This window comes from Schistosoma haematobium, chromosome ZW, assembly GCF_000699445.3.
Source record: "Schistosoma haematobium chromosome ZW, whole genome shotgun sequence".
NCBI classification, from domain to species: Eukaryota; Metazoa; Platyhelminthes; class Trematoda; order Strigeidida; family Schistosomatidae; genus Schistosoma; species Schistosoma haematobium.
In genome coordinates, this window is record NC_067195.1 from 38,884,716 (window position 1) to 38,904,159 (window position 19,444).

Below are 19,444 nucleotides of genomic sequence, written 5' to 3' on the forward strand. Positions count from 1 at the left end.
AGACAACCTGATACCATACAGATTTCACTAGCCATTAACCAACTATGAGCTTGATAGAGCACAGAAAGAAGAGCTAACATTAATATCAAGCCTACTTACTGTGACAGTTCTATTTCTCCTAAGTGTATTATTTTTAATGGCCAGTTTTATAGTCGGAGATTTAGGATTAAAATAAGTTTTAATAATTTGTGAGATGGATACTACTTTTACTACTTGACGCACATAACTCGACCAGCTCAATCAGACTTGAGACGTTTGTACATAAACAAAAAACTCATTTGCACATCAAACAGTGACTACTTTATTAGATGAGATCTTAAATAAATGAATATTAAAGTTAGCTGTCTCTAGACTGTTGAATAGCTCCTAGTTTTTATTGATTAATCATACACAAACAACTGAGGAGATACTGATTCAAACCCAGCAACCTTTCTCAAAACTACCCTTTTGATACCTATGAAAATGCATAAGATTAGGACGAAACAGGCTTGTTTATGTCCGAAAAGCCAATCTCGAATGAGGTTGTACAACCAGCATTATTGGGCCACCAATATTTATGCAATATACTCAGAAGCATACTGCTGATTTAATGAACTTGTTACACTTACTACCATAGACTGATATATTTAATGTTATTAAGTAATGTAGTAAATTTTCCTTTAGATGGTTGTAACTACAACGAAAATACTAAGGAGGAAGCATGAGTGGTTGTTGTTAATTTTATCACAAGACATGGCGAAACACTGAGTTGTCGTTCAATGAGGAATGTCGACAGACACTTCAAACCAACAACGATAACGGAGAAGCTCGTTAAAAGTGTGATGAACACTACCATGAGTAGATAAACATTGAATATCTCAAATTTTAAAAAGATTTCGCACAAACCAATACCAGATCAATATATAAAAAAACTCTAGGCAACAATTCTAGAGGCAGAATATAAGCTTAACTCTAATGTGGTACACTCACATCTGCAGTGTCTAACATTCGGTATGGACGATAGGCAAAAGCTACAGGCAGTTGTCAGTTGAACATTCGCGCCAGGTCGCTATTCGCGCTCCTTGTCATTCGAATCCTTTATATAAATATTTATTGACATTGTTGCTCATTTCACACTATTCATCATTCTTTGTTTACAACTGTCACGATTCCATAATACAATCAACTACCACTTACTTTGAATTCTCTGTCGACGAGTTGATTCATTACCAATCACACTTTGAGAACATATATTATCAGGTACTACTCCACATGATAATTTCCTATATATGCACTGAGACCAGGTGTTTTCTTGCTAATCCGGGGACTAGGAGTAATGTGGTACATATTAGTAAGCAACACTACTAATCTGATTGCTCTGCCAAAGTCGATTGGATTATTCGTGGGTATTAATAGACAATCGATTCACTTTTCTGGGAATGTCCACCATTATATCTGTTTTAAGCGTGTGGTTTGAGATATTTCGAATGTACTCAAAGTACATTTGCCCAACAAAACCTACTGTCCTCGCAAATTCTCTGTTTTGGCGGACAAGAAAAGTGAGGACATGTCAGATGTAAATTCATCAATAATTAATTTAAATATGTGATCGAGTCACCTCTAGTTCTTAGATATGACAATGGGAATAGGTTTAGCTTGGCCAGTCGAGCATTATATGGAAGCCTCGTTATTCCGGGAATCAGTTTAGTTGCTGCTCTCTGAACGTTTTCCAAAAGTTCTCTGTATTTTTTAAGAAGGGGCTAGACGATTGTATGCAATACTGGAGATTAGGACGAACGAATACTGTATATAAAGTCGAAAATGATTTTAACATCAACATGGCTAATACGTCTACTTCCGAAATGTATAATTCGTAAGGTGAATCTCGAGATATTCGCGAGGTTCTCCAACAAGTTTTAATGTCTTTAATCTATTCTACATAGATTCAGTTTCATCAGACTCATATAACAGAAGTCCAATATTAGCTAAACAGTTACTTCAGGCCGTTATCTTGTTAAGTTTGTTGAGACGAAGTATCAGTGCGTACCGCTTCAATGTACCTTCAGGATCTCGCGTCCTATTCAGGGTGCTGGACTTCGTAACAAGAGGCAAGTTGTGTTCTTGAAATCTATATATTACTTTAGATGTAAGTATTCAAGTTCTGAGACTAGAATAAGAATACGTTATCTCACTGGGGGTTATGAAACAATATCTCTTCATACCATACTCAACGACCACACTTATACTGTCAGCTTCTAGCCCACTAAAACTGGGTGATCTTATCCGCAACGCAACCATGTAAACTTAATGTATCGCACACTGTCATTTGTGCGTTAAAGTAACCACAGATTTTGTCATTTCATAATGTATTTTTAATTAAATAACTAGATTATGTAGTTAATTTTTCTCTGTTTTTACTTTTTATTCGCCACGTCTGACTGCGTTACACTGTACGTCCATTGCACGCTGAGATGATATCTCAAGTCATAGTGAGTTTATTCACATAGTTGATTGTTTCCAGATAGACTGTCAGTGCATGATTTTACTGAAGAAAGGTTTGTTGTACTGTAAACTGTGTTTCCATGATCAACTCCCTGTTGTCTTCAGTATGAATTCATACTGAATACTGCTTTAAAGCAGTATATATGTATCCTTCTTTTTTTCTTAGGTAAGTTCAACTGGCCTGTATTTCGTGTTTTGGTTTTATCGGCTTAATTATGTCCATTTACCTACTTTGAGCAACATGTCTTTGCAAGTGAAACAATAACTATGACACTTGCTTAGTTTAGTGTTCTTGGTTGTCGTATAATTCTGTTTAGTTGAAAGAATTATGATATACTTAAGTATAGTGCTTGAAGCCTGTAACGAAACAGATCAGTTTAGTAAGTAGAGTTGCCTGTTTCTAATGTGTATAGGGATTCAGATCACTCTGATTAAAAATAGGAAAAAACGTGCCTTTGATGCTGTTGCTGTCATACATTATAAGATAGCGATAAGTATGTTTGGTGTTTATTTCTAAACTGTACATCTATCACTGACCATATTTCATGATCACTGTCATTAAACAATTTCCCTAGCAATAACATCGGTAGCAAGATAGCTAAGTGTCTGAGCTTTTAGTTGCCCGCAAAACAGCAGTATACGCACTCGCTTAGCTCTTTAGTGAAAATCCCATGAACCCCCCTACCTCCATCAAAACAAATAAGTCTGTATTTGCAGCATATAGCAATTTTATTATTCAAAACTAAGATATAACAGTTAGAATTGGAGTAAAATGGCAGTATACAGCAGATGCACGTGGTACATGTCTTCATCGATTAACTGAAATAGAGAATATGGATATTAGATTAACAGGCTTATTTAGAAAGACTAGTGTCTAATTTGAACTTACTGCGTGAGAAAGTTATACTGGAACTACGAATGTTGTAGAAATAGAGTTTCTCGGGGCGTACGAAGCACTCAGACTGTAAGACAGTTGTCCAAAAATAATTCGAATATGGAGGTGAAAATTTGCAGGTACTTTTCATCGTGAGGGTGAACATATTAAATACCAGTTGACATCATACCGTAAGAAAACGCATATTTGCGAGTGGTGAAATATGGTCTATAAAAGAGTGAGCTTAATAACAGTTAATTACCTTTTTACTCCCTGATCATGACCCTTTGGCTTCCTTTTATGGCCAAAACAGCAAATATACACTACACACTGGTAGCAGATTTCCGGCTTTTCGATGTTAAGCTTGCTTTAACGCGCTGAGTAATGAGTACAACCCCTCTATTACTGCTATATGGCATATTTTTCATAACAAACCCTCTGCAATAGATTAGTAGCATCTGTGACTTCATCTATAGTTGTCGGAAGTCTGGGTCCTTTCGAAATCAGTGCCGATATACCCTACTGCTTGGCACTCTGTATTAGTTTGACTCGTTGGTGGGATAGTGTTGTCCATACTACGGAAGAAAATTTAAAAAACGCAGACTGTTTCCTTTCATTTTGCCGATAACATCATAAAGGACAGTTAGGAACGAACATGCTAACAGTTAGAGTCACAGGCGGCAGCAACAATTATTTTAGCTAAATGAAAACGAACTTCGGCTTCGGATATCTAGAAAACAAGGTAAAACATAACCGATTGTCGTTTGAAAACGTAAGGTCTTATGTTAGTACTAGCCAGCTTAGCTGAATAAATACAGTGACTTCATTAGCAGCAGGTAAAACCCAGAAAACAAAGCAAAATCAGGAAAAACTTTGCTCCAACGTTTAGAGTATTACACTAACTTCTGAATTTTAGCACACTGAAACATCAAATTCCGTAGCTACACAAAAGAAATAGCTGAAAGAAGCACAGAACGAAGAAAGCTGACCGCCATTGCTTACGAAGATGGCGGATGTAATAATTCCTGCCTCATTCTGATTGGTTGCTAAGCTGAAGGGCACATTTACGAAATTGAGTTGCGTTTAATTGCAGCCCTAAAACCTTGATAGGATTATGTGATACTAAAAGAAGATTCGTTGAGCCTTTTGTTAGGCGTTATATCGATATCTAAGAAGTTACGGATTCAACATACGAAGAAATTGAAGACGTTGTGCTGCAAAATAGTATCATAAGTATAACAACAATACCACCAATGTAAGTACTGTGTATATGTAACTACTAAGAAAACATAGACCAGGAAGTTAAATTTTTTATGCGTATCCTCTTGATCGTCATCGGATCTGGTATGACAGATGGTATTGGAAATCCAATGCTGGTACACAACTGTTATATGCCGACCCCTCACCTGATTACTTGGGAGATAACTCGAGAGTTGTCGAGGAAGTGCACTGTGTTGTCGAACGAATACTCATTTATGTATATATATATATACCACCTAGGAAATCAACTCATTTCTTAGCCGATGATATGCACTTGTCCTTCAGGCCAATCTCGCTTTCCAGCGATCGTCTGTCTCATTTAACTACACCCCTCTGTGCATCTACATCGCGTGTTTATTTTTGCTCTCATTACTTCATCCAGGTAAAATACTTTGCAACTTTTTAATTTTCAGGCACTTTATGCAATAGTGAACGTTCGATGAGACATAATATTATCGACAGACAACCGCGTGCTCTCCACCAGTTACCCAAAACAAGCTCCAAACATCGCTACGGGTATGAACGCTAATGTTTGAAAGTTGTACAGATTCATAGAATAGATTGAACACGGACCATCTGGTCACTGTATGGAAATATAGAATAAGCAGACAAGCATTTACGGAAAGTTTAGGGCGACACACCGCGATTAGAGCGTGGGCTGAAACAAAGAAACTTCAGGTCGTGTCATAGGTTCATTTTTGTAAAAAAGGAGTGGATTCCAATTTCTTGATGTGCATATTTTATTTTTTTACTTTTTCTCCCCGACTACAGTAGTGGTGAAGCATTTCCTGAACCCACAGTTTTGAAGACAAAACTGTACTGTCAGTTCGTTTGTTCTTGGTCCCAAAACTTCCTACCCCTAGAACCAAACCCCAAAACAACTGAACCCAGGCACACCAAATGATGAGCTTCGAATCTGTTCCTTGTTGGGACATTATATTTAACTTTCAAAGTTTACATTTGATATTTTTGTATTCATGAACTTTTTACACCATTTATAGATTTTACCTTCAGTATAATGGAAACGATACATGAAATGTTGGGGCTTAAGTCTCTCCCACCCCCCATCTCTCAACTCATGACACTGTACTGATAATAACTAAGTCTTGTTCTGCTACTTGCATGCACAATTCCTCAAAGTAGTTAAGAAACTGCTGCGCGATTTTAACTCGTATTTTCATTAGTGGTGTTTCTGAACTACAAGATAACATAAAAAGGCTGTCCATAGATGCGTAGACCTTACCAACCGACATAGATTAGACCAGTTCTTCCACAATATAGAATTGTAACACAGCTCTGAAAATAAATGTTACTACGTATGAAGAAGGTTACTGGTCAACAGACAGTAGACAGAGGCATCTTCAGACAGAGTAATTGTATGTAATTTACTGTGAGATTTTCAATGGTTCTCCTTAGTTTGCTTATGGATTATGGAAGCTAATCAGATAGACACACTGTATACTCGGTGAATGTAGAGCAACTTTGGACGAATTTTGAACTCAAAGTGTTTTCTGGAAATTATAATCATAGTGATTTGGTTGGTTTTGAATTTTCTTTGACTTCAAAATCCCATTAAATTTGCTATGTCATTGTTTGGAGTTACTACGCTGTCACATGATATAGGATTTCCATTGTGATGCACTTTTTCTGAATTTGAGTTAGTAATTTGTGAGTAGTGCTCTCCTTCCGGTCTATTGACGGAGGACTTTGTAAAATTTAATGATGATTGTACCATCTGAACACATAGAAATTCCCACCAGTTGGTCAGTCAGCGACAACGTGGGACCAGGCACATATATGCATCACTCCAACTTACCACACCTAATTAGCACAACAAGATGAACACCAAATCCATAGAAATAGTCACCTCAATGGTAGTAATGTATAAAAGAAAGATTGCGTATAAGGATATAATACAGGAAGAAAGAATTAGTTGGTAGAAAGAAAGGTATAAAGCAATTTCGAACGCACGGTTTAAGGAAAGACAAAGAGTGCATACACCTATGCCATTGTGATCGATTCTGAGCCATGTCACCCAGTCTCCAACCATTGGTTACGATAGTCATGCGGATCTCAACCAAGTAGTCTGCATCTACCAACATGTCTGAGATAAGTTAGTGACTTCAACGACTGATGTAACATTTTGGTTTGGCCGCCCCTAACTTTATTCCAGGCATCTCCAACACTAGTCAGCGTTGCGCGTCGTGGTAAGCGGTGTTCACGCATACGTAACACGTGGCCCAACCATCATTACTTAATACCCTGAGTCTAACCTCACTATCACTTGCCCGATGATTCCAGCAGATGCGAGCAATATTTATAACACATTTGTGATCAAATACTAGTAGCTTACGAGTATCTTTTACTCTTAATGGCCACGTTTCGCAACCTTAAAGTAGAACAGATCGAACTGCCGCACAGTATTCTCGTCCATTAATTGACAGATGGATATCTCGCCTTTGCTATAGGCGTCTTCAACACAGGTTCCTAAGTTATGGATACAATGGGTTTAATGCCAGTTAACTGTAAAAACAATCAAGGTCAAAATATGTATCATCGAGTGTGTTTCTTCCAAATAAATTGGGTGCAACTGAATGTGTCCAGGGGAATATCACTTTACAGCAACATTACGGAAAGTTAGTCGTCTCCCTAAAATTACAGGAAAAAAATCAGTTTAATATTGATATTTTCATCGACCTGAACGAAGGACTGCAGTGCTCAGACAACAGCTGTTTAAAAGTTACCAAATGCATCCTTTTTATGGTGATGTTTACATTCAGTCTCGAATTTGTTCTATTTCAAAGCGTGCCACCACCTCTTCAAAATTCTTTAAGGGAAGGTGTTAGGTTTTTCTGAACCCCTATCGATATAGTTAGACAAAATAAAGCGTATGACCACCATCGAACTTTGGTTTCTTCGCTCAAATGTTCTGGGAAATAAAGAAACAATTGTAAGTGGTCTCGACCACCACATCAGTTACTACTACGAAGTGTAGGGAGAGAGAATCATTTACAATTCCTTATCCGATGAATAAGTAAGATGTAGAGTGAGTTTATAAAGATTATTCGTTTTCTCTACATACCCCTACACTTTAGCTTAATTGGTTTGGATTCAAACTACAATTGGGAAGTATTTTGTAAGGGTTTTCGTTTTGTTTTCATTTATAGATCCCTATTCGGGTTCACGTATCCAACCCGAAATTCCTGACACATTGACCACAGAATTTGCCAATCGCAATGGCAAATCACGAAATATTTTTGATCAAAAGATATCATCAACCAAGTGCCTAAAAATCATCGATTATACTAATGATCAAAACTATCATCAACAATCACTGGCTTCTGCCTATTTTCCCCAAGTATCTCTTTGATTTTCTGTTTGTTATCATTCGACCTTCAAGTAAAATAAGATAAATAGTTTGTTTCACATTTTTACAGCTGGCAAATCTGCAGTTTACCAATCAGTTCGGTTACACTTTTCTGTGTTCTTATTTTCAACTTATAGTCTGTAAATTTTCTGTGAAACTAGTGACTAAAAAAGTTATCTGTTTGCTTAGTTATTTATGAATAAAGTTTTTCTAGATGAATGAATTCACTTATCAAATTTGTTTTCAGTTCAAGTTAGCTTGGTTCGTGCTCTAGGTATCTAATAGCCAACTAAATCTGAGGATAAAGGCATAATTACAAAAATAACAACAGGTTTATCAGGAAGTGAGTCATTAACAAAATTTGCATAAAAATTGTAAATCATGATGGTCTCATACCCGTAAAAACAGGTTGTTTGCTGGGATACTTTATGTTATCATAGTCACTGGTAGTTTGTTGCTAGGATCATAGGAATATGGAACAACGGCAGTTTTATAGATGCACGTAAGGTTATTAGGCAGCCTCAGAAGGAAATCAAACGTCTTAAGGATGAATGATATTCTGTTTGGTGAGGTTGTTCGAGAGTACACAGCTGATTGAATTTTATATATCTCGGTGATGAGGCCACTGACTCAGAAACACGCGTTAGTCAGCTACAATGCGAGATCAGGCACATATATGCATCGGTCTAATTTACTATGAGTCACTCATTAATACAACAAAATGAACACCAAGTTCATAGAAGTAGTCACTTCAACCGTAGTAATATGTAAAAATGATTGCAGTTATTGGTTACGATAGTTGCGCGAACCCCAACCAAGTAGTCTACATCTACTAACATGGCTCAGACTAGAGCATGTGTACAATGATGTGAGTTTTGAACCACATTTCGTGAGTGAATAACATTCCCCAGATGACCAAGACAGGCTAGTGAACCCTCTGACAAGTGATCAGAAGTCGAGTGATAAGACGAGGGAACTGTAATCCTATAGATAGTTTTATGTACATTAACAGCACTTGTGTTCAATCCATAGGTTTGCAACTTGTTTCACTTTGGCTTAGGTAACGATAAGCAGCATATCAGGGCACTGGAAATTATATTTCAAATGCGTAACTGTCAGTCAATTTATCGACTGAGTTTTCGCCATTAGTTTCTTCAATTCTGCCAATCACTTTACGTGACTGATTGCGACAGTGCTTTGTGACGATATCCAGAAGCCAATTTCTCTATACAGTTAAAGTCTCAAATAGGCAGTATCCAGCTGGAAATTACTAGTTTTGCTTTCGATGCCTAGTATTTTTGATGGTTCGAAATATCTCCATGTTTAATGATTCGCAAGCGTAACGAACATAAAATGATTTGATCAACATGAACGAATTCGGGTCTTTAGGACTTATCACAGATGTTAGTTCAGAAATATTCCCAACTTAGTGTTAGACTGAAGTTTCTATTTTTAGCATTATTATGAATAATAGCTAGGTTACGGTTAAGTTATCATATTAGTGCGGTGACTTTTCTGTCGCCTGTGGCTTTGGCGATGTCAGACGTATTATTAGATAGTTTATCTGATGGCTTACAAACGCTTTACCTTCAGTTAAACATGTTTCTACTCGACCACATTCATCTGGTGCAATCTCCTTACCTACGCTACGACTTAGTATACACTATTTTGTATATCTCGATTCATTACGCCAACCTCAGGAAACTCTTCAAAGTCCTTCATCGCAAACATAGATACGATATCATAGAAAAAAGGAACTAATGATAATATCAACGTTGGCAGTCTTAAAGCTGCCTATCTAGAATGAAACCCGGACGATGTTGATTTTCCTCCGATACGGTCACAGGAAACGAGCCTCATGGTTAGGAAACCTCACCTGATGATCAACAATCACAAATAAGGTTTGCTGGCATCTGACAACCAGCCCAGGGTAAGGTTTCCAAAACACTGAAACGATTACTGCATCTAGGAAACTGCATGATATTTTGTTTTATCTTGTTTTCTTCTCACTTTTGTGTCGTAAGACAGAAATAAACTGTTTGCTAATATGCACGTATATGTGTTTAAATTTACTTAAAATTGCAAAAGAATTATTGCACAAAGGTATTTTTAGGCTATCGCACGTTATCGATACGCATGTATATTAGTTCTTTTTGTTTCGAACGTTTTGTGTCCATACGCACAAATGTATTTTGACGTACACTTACAACTTCAATTTTTCTTTCTCAGACGTCGTGGAAAATCCGATGAAGAATACTGTGAATAGAATTTTTCGTATATATACTGATGCGCATCGCAAGCCACTAGTAGATTGTGTACCAACGGGAGGCTCGTTGAGTTCAAATCCTGATCGGTTACGTCTTGGGGTCACCAGCACCCCATTGGAAGGGGAGTGAGCTGTAGTGGCAAATTAATCCTCGAACTAAATAGTTCTATAGGTCTTCGGCATTTGATGCTGACCTCAATAGTTTCACCGGACACATCCTAGCTGACGGCTCTGGTTCATGCATCCGCACCAGATCGTGAGTGGATACGCTGTGCTGAACTACTAGCCAGCTTAGGTCACAACGCTTCTAGACACATCAGTAGCTTTCCAAATATATCTTCGAAATCCTTCATTTATGATTTTACCGGGTCGGTGTTTTTTGATCACAGACGTTTTACGTGTAAATGCGTTGTCAAACTCCGAATACCGGTCGTATATTTAGCACCTAACGTCGTATCCAGGTGCTATGGCTACCTTGATGATTGTACAACACAAACAACGTTATCACAGAAATAATTTGATAATTGTAGGTACAAGAAACGGAGTGCGGCCAGTGCTGAATGTGCAAGTCCACGGCGTTCAACTTATTTACGCTCTTTGATTTTAGTTGACCTTAAGGAGGATCAGTAAACTGTTCAAAATTCGGCGACCAGACTGTCGGATGAGTCGGAAAGGATGCAATAACATTTCATTGGCCCTGTAGACATGTGACTGACACAACCACTACATACAGGATAATAAGAAATGATTTTATACATGTGACATCTAATTTCCTCTCACATACACCAGAACGACCGACATAATATGAGGAACAATAATGAATTGAATCCTAGCATCATGTAAAGTTTTTCTTACACTGTAAGACAGTTCTTGAAACTTGTGACCATATGAGTCGGTGTACGATTTGGAGTTTGAAAGTGTGGGTTTCAACGTCTGACCTTGGGCTCGGTTCGGCTAACATCGATTTAATAAGCACGTGGGAAAATCAAAGGCGGGTTCGCATATTAGATTTCGTCATTATTCAGGAGACAACTTTTTATTTCTAAGAAGCCTAGGTTATGCCCATACAGTGCAGGTTCTACGAGGATTTATTCCCTGAGGTCGGAGATGTCGTGCTCGTGACAGTTAAAGTCATCCAGTCAATGGGTAGCTATGTGGAACTTCTGGAGTACAAAAACATTGGAGGAATGATATTACATAGTGAGCTATCCCGTCGACGCATAAGATCTATCAGCAAGCTTGTCCGAATTGGGTCTAATACTGAGGTAACTGTGGTACGAGTCGACAGTGCCAAAGGTAACGGATTGTGTATTTTGGTGAACTCTTAGGTTATATTGATTTGTCAAAAAGAAGAGCATCTGCAGAAGAAATAGCGAAGTGCAAGGAAAGGTTCGCCAAAGCAAAGGCGGTTTGTTCACCATTGTCTATAGTAATCTCTATGTAGGTCAACCAAATCTTGAGGAATGTAGCTGAGAAGTTAGATTATAAGACTGATGAACAACTTGAAGAGCTATGTAGAAAAACCGCCTGGTATTTTGACAGAAAAACTGGTCGAAGAGCTGGTTCGTATGACATTTTCAAGAAAGTTGTGAAGTCAGTCTTTTTTTACCTAGTTTTCTGAATGTGCTTTTTGGGTACCCCAAAAATAACACGTTTTGATTGTTGAGCAAATATCTAATAATAATCAGTTGGTAGGTCGTTCATCGCACTAGTATTATTGTGAACCACTACCCCTGGGTTGAACTCGTAGTTAAGTAGACCTGATGAAAGTCATTAAGTCAACATAGTTCTAACTAACCTCTATTTACTACTTCATTTCCAAATTTACACAGAGTATGGTACAAAGACTTGCTCTTCCAACAAGGTTCCTAGACAAGTCTTGTTAAAGTGATTGAAGCATTGCTGTCGACGTAATGCACGTGAAACATTTCTATCCTGCTGTTTAGTATTGTGTTATTCTTCTGCTTAGTCATTAAGACAAAAACAAGAGCCCCGAAAATCATGTAGCCAATGTGTGGTCATTTTTTCACTGACTAACACCAATATATCCTAATAATAAATATATTTTCGTGATATCCCATTAAGTAGAAAATGATAATTCTGACGTCTCATGGCTTTCCACTCATTGGGATATCACAAAAACATTTGTTATTACCTGTTTTACCAGATTCACACCTTATTTAAAACTACCAAGTCCAGCCATGGCATTGATTTCTATCAACACTTATTATACCAATACTCATGTCGTCTTAAGGTTGTCATGTTATTTGGTATGCTGCACCTTTTATTGCACTAAGCCTACCAAATACTTCTCCTTGAAATGCTTATTTAAACATCCAAATAAGGTTGCTACACTAGTCACTTATAACCTGATATATTTTAAATGAAATTCTCAGCGTCAGGTCTTAATAAAGTTTAAAGTGTATAACCATAAATGATAGCATTAGCGCAAATCTCGGTAACTTACCATCGTGCATAAATTGAGTATACATGGTATTTTATTTTGATGGCCTTGAAACATATACAGGTTAGATGGGTATCTTAGTTTCGCTCCCTTAAAATGTCTAAATTTTAGACGCTAGTCGTCAGTGTCACTACTTTTGCGTAATCAGTTCTTATATGTAATTGTCACACAAGTTTATCTCTAGGGTCAGCAGGTCAATCGATATGATCGTTAATACTTAGGAGGTTAAGCTAAACAGTTATTGATATGATAACACAACCACTTTTATTTTGTGAACAATATGCTGATTCCGGATGATCTTAAACGAGAGAAAACTAGATTTTAGAAATACTATTGTTGTTCTTAGTTTATATCACGATTTAGACAACGTCAACAGTAAAACCTTCAGAAAATGTGAGAGTAAGCAAATTTTCCTAACACCCGTTTTCACTAGAAGTGCATCTGTAAGCTGTCGTCCATACAGGACTTTGTATTGTAGTCCATCGAGAAAATTTCGTATGGTGGTGATGATTTTCTCAGGCACAGTGTGAAAGAAGATTACTTAAGATTCTCCTATGGTGCTCGACCGGATTATGAAGACGTCTAAATATCAGGATAAGCATGGAATGCAATGGACAGCTTGGATGCAGCTAGACGATTTAGACTTCGTAGATGACCTAGTGCTCCTATCTCGTACGCAACAAAAAATCCAGATAAATATAGCCAATATAGCAGCAGCCGCCTCTACAACAGTATGTCCCAACATGTACGACGGAAAAAGCAAGTTCCTTAAATATATCACAGTGAGCATCAACCGAATCACACTTGGTGGAGAAGCTTCGGAAGGGGTGGGTGCCTTTTCGCACCTAGGGAGTATCATTTAAAAACAAGAGGGATCTAATGAAGTTGTGAAGACACGTATTGGCAAAGCAAGAGTCAACATCCTTACAACTAAAGATCACTTGGAACTGAAAACAATCGTCACCCGAGACCAAAGTCATAATCTTCAATACGAACCTCAAGATTTCTATTGCACTGAGCTGAAACTTGGAGAACTACTACAACCACAATTGAAAAGGTACAGATATTCATAAACAGCTGTCTATGCACTATACTCCAGATCCATTGAACGGAGACCATCAGCAATAACCTACTGTTGCAGAGAACGAACCAGCTTCCAACTGAAGAGAGGATTAAGAAAAGACTGGATGTGGATAGGACACACATTGGAGAAATCAAACTGCGTCATGAGGCAAGCCCCAACTCAGAATCCTCATGATGAAAAGAGGAAAAGGCAGACCAAAGAACACATTGTTCCGAGAATCTGAAGCAAAAATCAAAAGAATGAATAGTACTTGGGAAAAACTGGGAATAAGAGTCCAAGACAGAGTAAATTTTGGAATCCTGGTCGGCGGCCTATGTTCCACTATAGGTAAGGGGTGCAAGTAACTCATGATGTTTGCAGAACTCTATTTCGTCAGCGTCATCGCCCAAAAGGACTTTGTCGTTTGCGTGTTTCAAGTTGATGAATGAATCATCAAGTAGGAGACTAATCTTTGGAATGTCAAACGAAGGAAGAGTTATCCCCAAAAGTATCTTTATGATAAAGGTACACAAAAATGATGGGTTTGGTTTTCATTGACTAACACTACTTGATGTAACCAGTTTAGAGAACAGTTGACTATAGGCAGTGACTTGACCACAGATATTTCAGTAAAGATCCTTCACATGTTCTGTGAACTTCTATGGTGTCTTTCAATGACAAACGTTACCGTAAAACCTGTCGACTATCAGATTACTATTGAACCGCCGAACCAATTCAGGAAGTTTGTTTTCAGTACCAGGAATGTTGATTGAAGATCTGTTAAGTGAAGTAAATTTAATCGGAATCCTAAATCCAACAGATACCTAACAACAGTTAACAGCCAGTTGAGTGGTGAAATTGTTCACATGATCTTTTTCAATGAAAACCGCTAATACAACGGTTAATACATTGGTAGTTGTTGTTTCTGAAGCTATTCCGTCAAAGGGAATAGGTTGCAGAAACGATATATTAATCATTTTCCTTATTATTTTTATTCTGTACACCTCTTTTCAAGTAGTGTTCTGAAGATATTAGACATGTACTTAGAAGTTTAGTGTATAGTTAAAATTTCACTGGTTATTTTGTATTCACTCTCATAAGTGATTATGAACTCTTATCTGTGTACACATATATGTTTCTAATTGTCTGTGTACGTATATTTGACGTCCTTGTTGCATTTAAACCATGCACTGCATTTTTGGTTTAGGAATATATATATATATATATATATATATATATATATATATATATATATATACGAATTATTCAATGCATACCCTCTTATTCATTCATACATCAACCGTTCCGTTTGTCTGATTGTTTGACTAAAGAACAAGCTTGTTTAGAAAATCAACCTTATCTAATAACCCCTCGTGTCGTGACTTAATACCACACCGTAGGCAAATGTAATCGCAAAGATGTTTAAGTCGATTAGCACTACAAAGCCAATAAGGATAAGTTGACAATAAGAACCTATCAGCCAAAAATACTAAAAGTTCCAGGGATTAATGATGTCCTATTATACTTGACATATTCAACGATGACCAAACAAGGTAACTATTTATTGAAACTCATTTTTCTTACATTAAAACTAATTTCAAAAGATTCGGTTTTCAGTTTAAGCTAATCAATTAATTTCAATTCTAAAAGTCAGTTTTATTTATTATTCGATTAAATTCACGTATCGTAAACAACTTATGAATTTATAGTTCACCGGAAATTCTTGATGAATGTGACATAGATCAGCCAACAAAAGAAATGCTTCTCACTGATATCAGACATCGATTAACACCAAAAGCAGTAAAGATTCGTGCTGACTTTGAGGTTTCGTGTTTCACTTATGATGGTATCGATGCTGTTAAAAGTGCACTTCGCTCTGGACTGGAACTCAATTCAGATTCCCTTCCAATCCGGGTGAGCTAGTTCTGTTAATCTAATTTTTATTTAGCTCTTTAAGTCGTTCAGATGTTAGTAGGGTTACAATAAATGTCGGATCACTGTATACAGAGATAAGGCAATATTATTTGTGGTTCATCTGATAGCTCTAAGAACTCATTCCTTCGTGATTAAATATAAATTGGAATAATAAAGGCATCAACTACTGATGTGTAACTAGAAAGGTCAAGAAACTCCGCCTAACGCTTTGATTGGTTTCAAATTTCTGTTTATTGTTTGAATTTGAATGGTATACATTGTATATCAGTAAGTGATGTGCATTTTAATTAATTGCAAGCATATCTCCTAAAGTGGTCAATGTGCATGGATATTCAAATCTGCTATAAAGTTTCGGAGCTGCAAACCAAGATACCATACAAAATGCTCTGAGAATTGTATCTTCAGATATGACAGAAAGAAGCTAGTTTCATCATTGAAATTACAAAAATAAAAATACTAAGTGTCTAGGAAACAAATTGTCAGTTACATAAGTAGGGTCGGTTCGACTGATTTTGAACACTCACTACATACAACGTTTTTCAACATAAGAATAAACGTACTAATTAAAGTTTTTTCCACAGTAAGTACTCATCTAAGAAATAAAGCAGATATTCCTAACAAATATACGGTTCATTTAAATAATCTCTTGGTATTTTCGAGTTGAAGTGTGCTTTCTATTATAGGACTGTGCTTAAAAGTCCAATTTACCTCCCTGCGTTTGATGAGTTGTTTTTCATCGACAACTTGGTACATAAATGTGGATATGGATATTGCGTTGTGTTTCGAACAAGAACTCAACTAACTTAAACTTTTTTATTCAACACTCCTAACTGTGCGAAAGGTGTACGAAATTATGGAACATCAAAAAATATTGTAACTAGACTGTTCCACCATTTAAAAAATACGAAAAATTAACCGTCTGAGAAATCCGTTGTTTAACTTTCGAAATCAATGTAAAAATATAAATATGGTTCCTAAAACCCAATCTGTTTGACCAAGTAACTCAATATATTCAAAGCCAGATATCAATAAGCAACTATCTGTTCATACATAAATTGCAGTCTTTAGCCTAAGTGGAAGAAAATAAATAGCTGGACATGTAATGTGTCATTGAAGTGCCAACAAACCTAGTGTTTAAACTTCCCTTTAAGTCACAATAAGCTGCTGAGCCTTAATATTTATATTTCCAGTGTTATGTATAAATCATGTTTGTGGAATTCTGGGTATATCGTGTGAAATTCTTGTTTAAGTGTGTTGGAATACATGTCATTTAATAAATTATTGAAACCCCAATTCAAAGCATAACGATCACATTTGATTTATCCATGAGTCTTTAAGATGTGATTTTGTTTGTTTGTTGGATAATATTTTATCTTCTATTCTTTTATTCATACAGAGAGATTGGGATAGTATTGTCTCATAAAGATGTGTTCTTTAGTAGCTGAAGTAATAATTGTTGACGTTTGTTCTGAATCCTTGGTACTGTGAGCCCTAGAGTACCTTGATATCATTCTGAAGCTACTACAAAGTTGTGACCTTTGGCATGTTACAGATTATAGAGTTGACTGAGCAGTTCAGACGTTTTTCAACCCAGTATCTTTTGGTGTACTCAGCAACATCAATGTTCATTCTTTTCACAATTAATTTTAGATCAATCTGATAGCACCACCACTTTATGTACTGACCACACAAACGATGGATCGAGCTGCTGGCTTAGAACAGCTACATGAAGTGTTAGATGTCATCAAGAAATCGATTGAAAATCAAGGTGGTTCATTCAAAATTCAACAGGCTGTAAGTTTCGTTAGGTCTTTTAGAGTAGAATTAATTTATTTGTTGAATATCCCTACTGGCTGTATAGTAATAGGATTAAATAAGTCAATACTCTTACTAGTTACTACTACTGATTGGGAGCGTATGAGCGTTTGCAAACAGTTTACCTTGTAATTGTTATTTTGTAAATCTTGATAAAGCTCAAAGCAGGAGGCGGTCGTTTCAGATTTTAATAATGTCATACTATGCATGCAGTTACTGTTGACGAAATTGTTTTATTTTTCAGCCTCGAGTTGTTTCAGATACAGATGACGCGGACTTACAACGCCAAATGGATGAATTAGAAAAAGCGAATCGTGAAGTTTCTGGTGATGAGGACGATGAAGACGAAGATGACGAGGATGAGGAAGATGATGATGAAGCATCGAATGATGGAGACCAAAATGGACAAAAGTGATATGAGTATTTATTCAAATGTATGAATAAAGTTTCTTCGCACTGACTTAAGATTAATCACACGGTTATGTAGCAGATAGTAAACCATTTACCGAATTTCGTTAATAGTCCGTCCCGCACATTCGAGAATTGATAACCCGCTTGACGAAAGCAGAATTTGTAGTCCCTATAGTCAACTATTATTATTTATCATGAGACTGTGGTACTCACCCATTTGAAAACCTTAATTTTCCTGGAATGTTACCCGGATGTCGATAAGTGACGAGCAGATACTTACATAGTTATGCCTGTTACCCTTAGTGGAGCATAGGCCGCCGACCAGGATTCTACAACCTACTGTGCCTTTGGCTTATTTTTGCAGCCATTTGACTGGTCTTCACAGTCTCCCGCATTGTATGGACATTCCATGTACCTATATTGATTGTTGTTCTGGGTTGTCATTAAAGGCATCAGTATTGTGATTTTCGAAGAATCTTAGTTTTCATCACGAGGCGTTATGATTTTTTTAGACGAAAATCCCTCAACTCCCAGGGCAGAGTTTAAACGGTTTTTTTTACTGGTTAACGTCTTTTAGCAAAGTTGTTTTCTACGAAATGGAGCTGCAAATCTCGTGCCCAACTCTGTTCCTCTAACCGGGCTTGGGACTAGCAGTAGCCCTAGAAGGGAAACAGGTGGAGTTGGCCATCTATAAATTAGTTAAAAGCAGTGAATCCTCAGGTCACTAAGTCCTGTCTATAATTGTGTAATGGGATTAGTGATAGTCTATTGTGCATGGTCTGCTTACAGTCAGTTTCCTCAATGTATTTGTGTAGTTTGGTGGTAATCAGTATTGTAAGTGCATTTAGTGCGTCGACTTCAATATTTATGTCTAGTTAGACTATTGTGTTGCGATTAAGTACATTTCAGTCAACGAAACAGCTATCCCGACCGTTGTTACTACCTTGACAGGGTAGTCGCACTTGCCCATCGTGATGAATCTGTCGAGCTATACTGACCAGAACAATCGTTCCTCAAGGACCTACCATGCTAGAGAGGTCGATTAGAATAAAAGCAGCAAACCCAAGGTCCGAGGGCGCCCCACAATGGTAGTATTTCTCGACCTTAAGGCGGCATTCGACTCTGTAGATCGTGAGGTTCTATGGCAGTGTTTGTCACTGAAAGGAGTACCAAAGAAGTACATTAACCTTATAAAGGCTCTCTACTCGAACACAACTGGTAGAGTGAGAGCTTATGGCGAACTGTCATCAGAATTGATTACCTCAAGTGGTGTTCGTCAGGGCTGTCCACTCTCCCCATTCTTGTTCAACTTTTTCATTGACATACTTTTAGAGATAACACTCTCCTCATCTAAATTTCCAGGGGTTGAACTTCTACCGGGAGGTTACTTGTTGACTTAGAATATGCTGATGACATAGTTTTATTTGGTGAAGACGCTGACAAAATGCAGAGTCTTCTGACCACTCTAAGCAACAATGCAAGCATGTTCGGGATGAGATTCTCCCCCT

The 19,444-nt window shown here is 37.2% G+C and overlaps 1 protein-coding gene across 2 annotated transcripts; it reads left to right on the forward strand.

The window, feature by feature from the left end:
* Positions 1-11,157: 11,157 nt before the first annotated feature.
* Positions 11,158-19,124, forward strand: EIF2S1_1 (Eukaryotic translation initiation factor 2 subunit 1; the record flags this gene model as incomplete). 2 transcript variants are annotated; one of them, XM_012945409.3, is made up of 6 exons in its annotated part: positions 11,307-11,544; positions 11,577-11,656; positions 11,693-11,841; positions 15,485-15,689; positions 17,361-17,504; positions 17,770-19,124. In XM_012945409.3, the coding sequence occupies 6 exons, from the start codon at positions 11,307-11,309 to the stop codon at positions 17,938-17,940; spliced, it is 987 nt and encodes a 328-aa protein (XP_012800863.2). In that variant the 3' UTR covers positions 17,941-19,124. The 2 variants fall into 2 exon arrangements, with proteins under 2 accessions (XP_051071366.1, XP_012800863.2); XM_051211321.1 differs by having other exon boundaries at positions 11,158-11,544; positions 11,693-15,689.
* Positions 19,125-19,444: the final 320 nt, after the last annotated feature.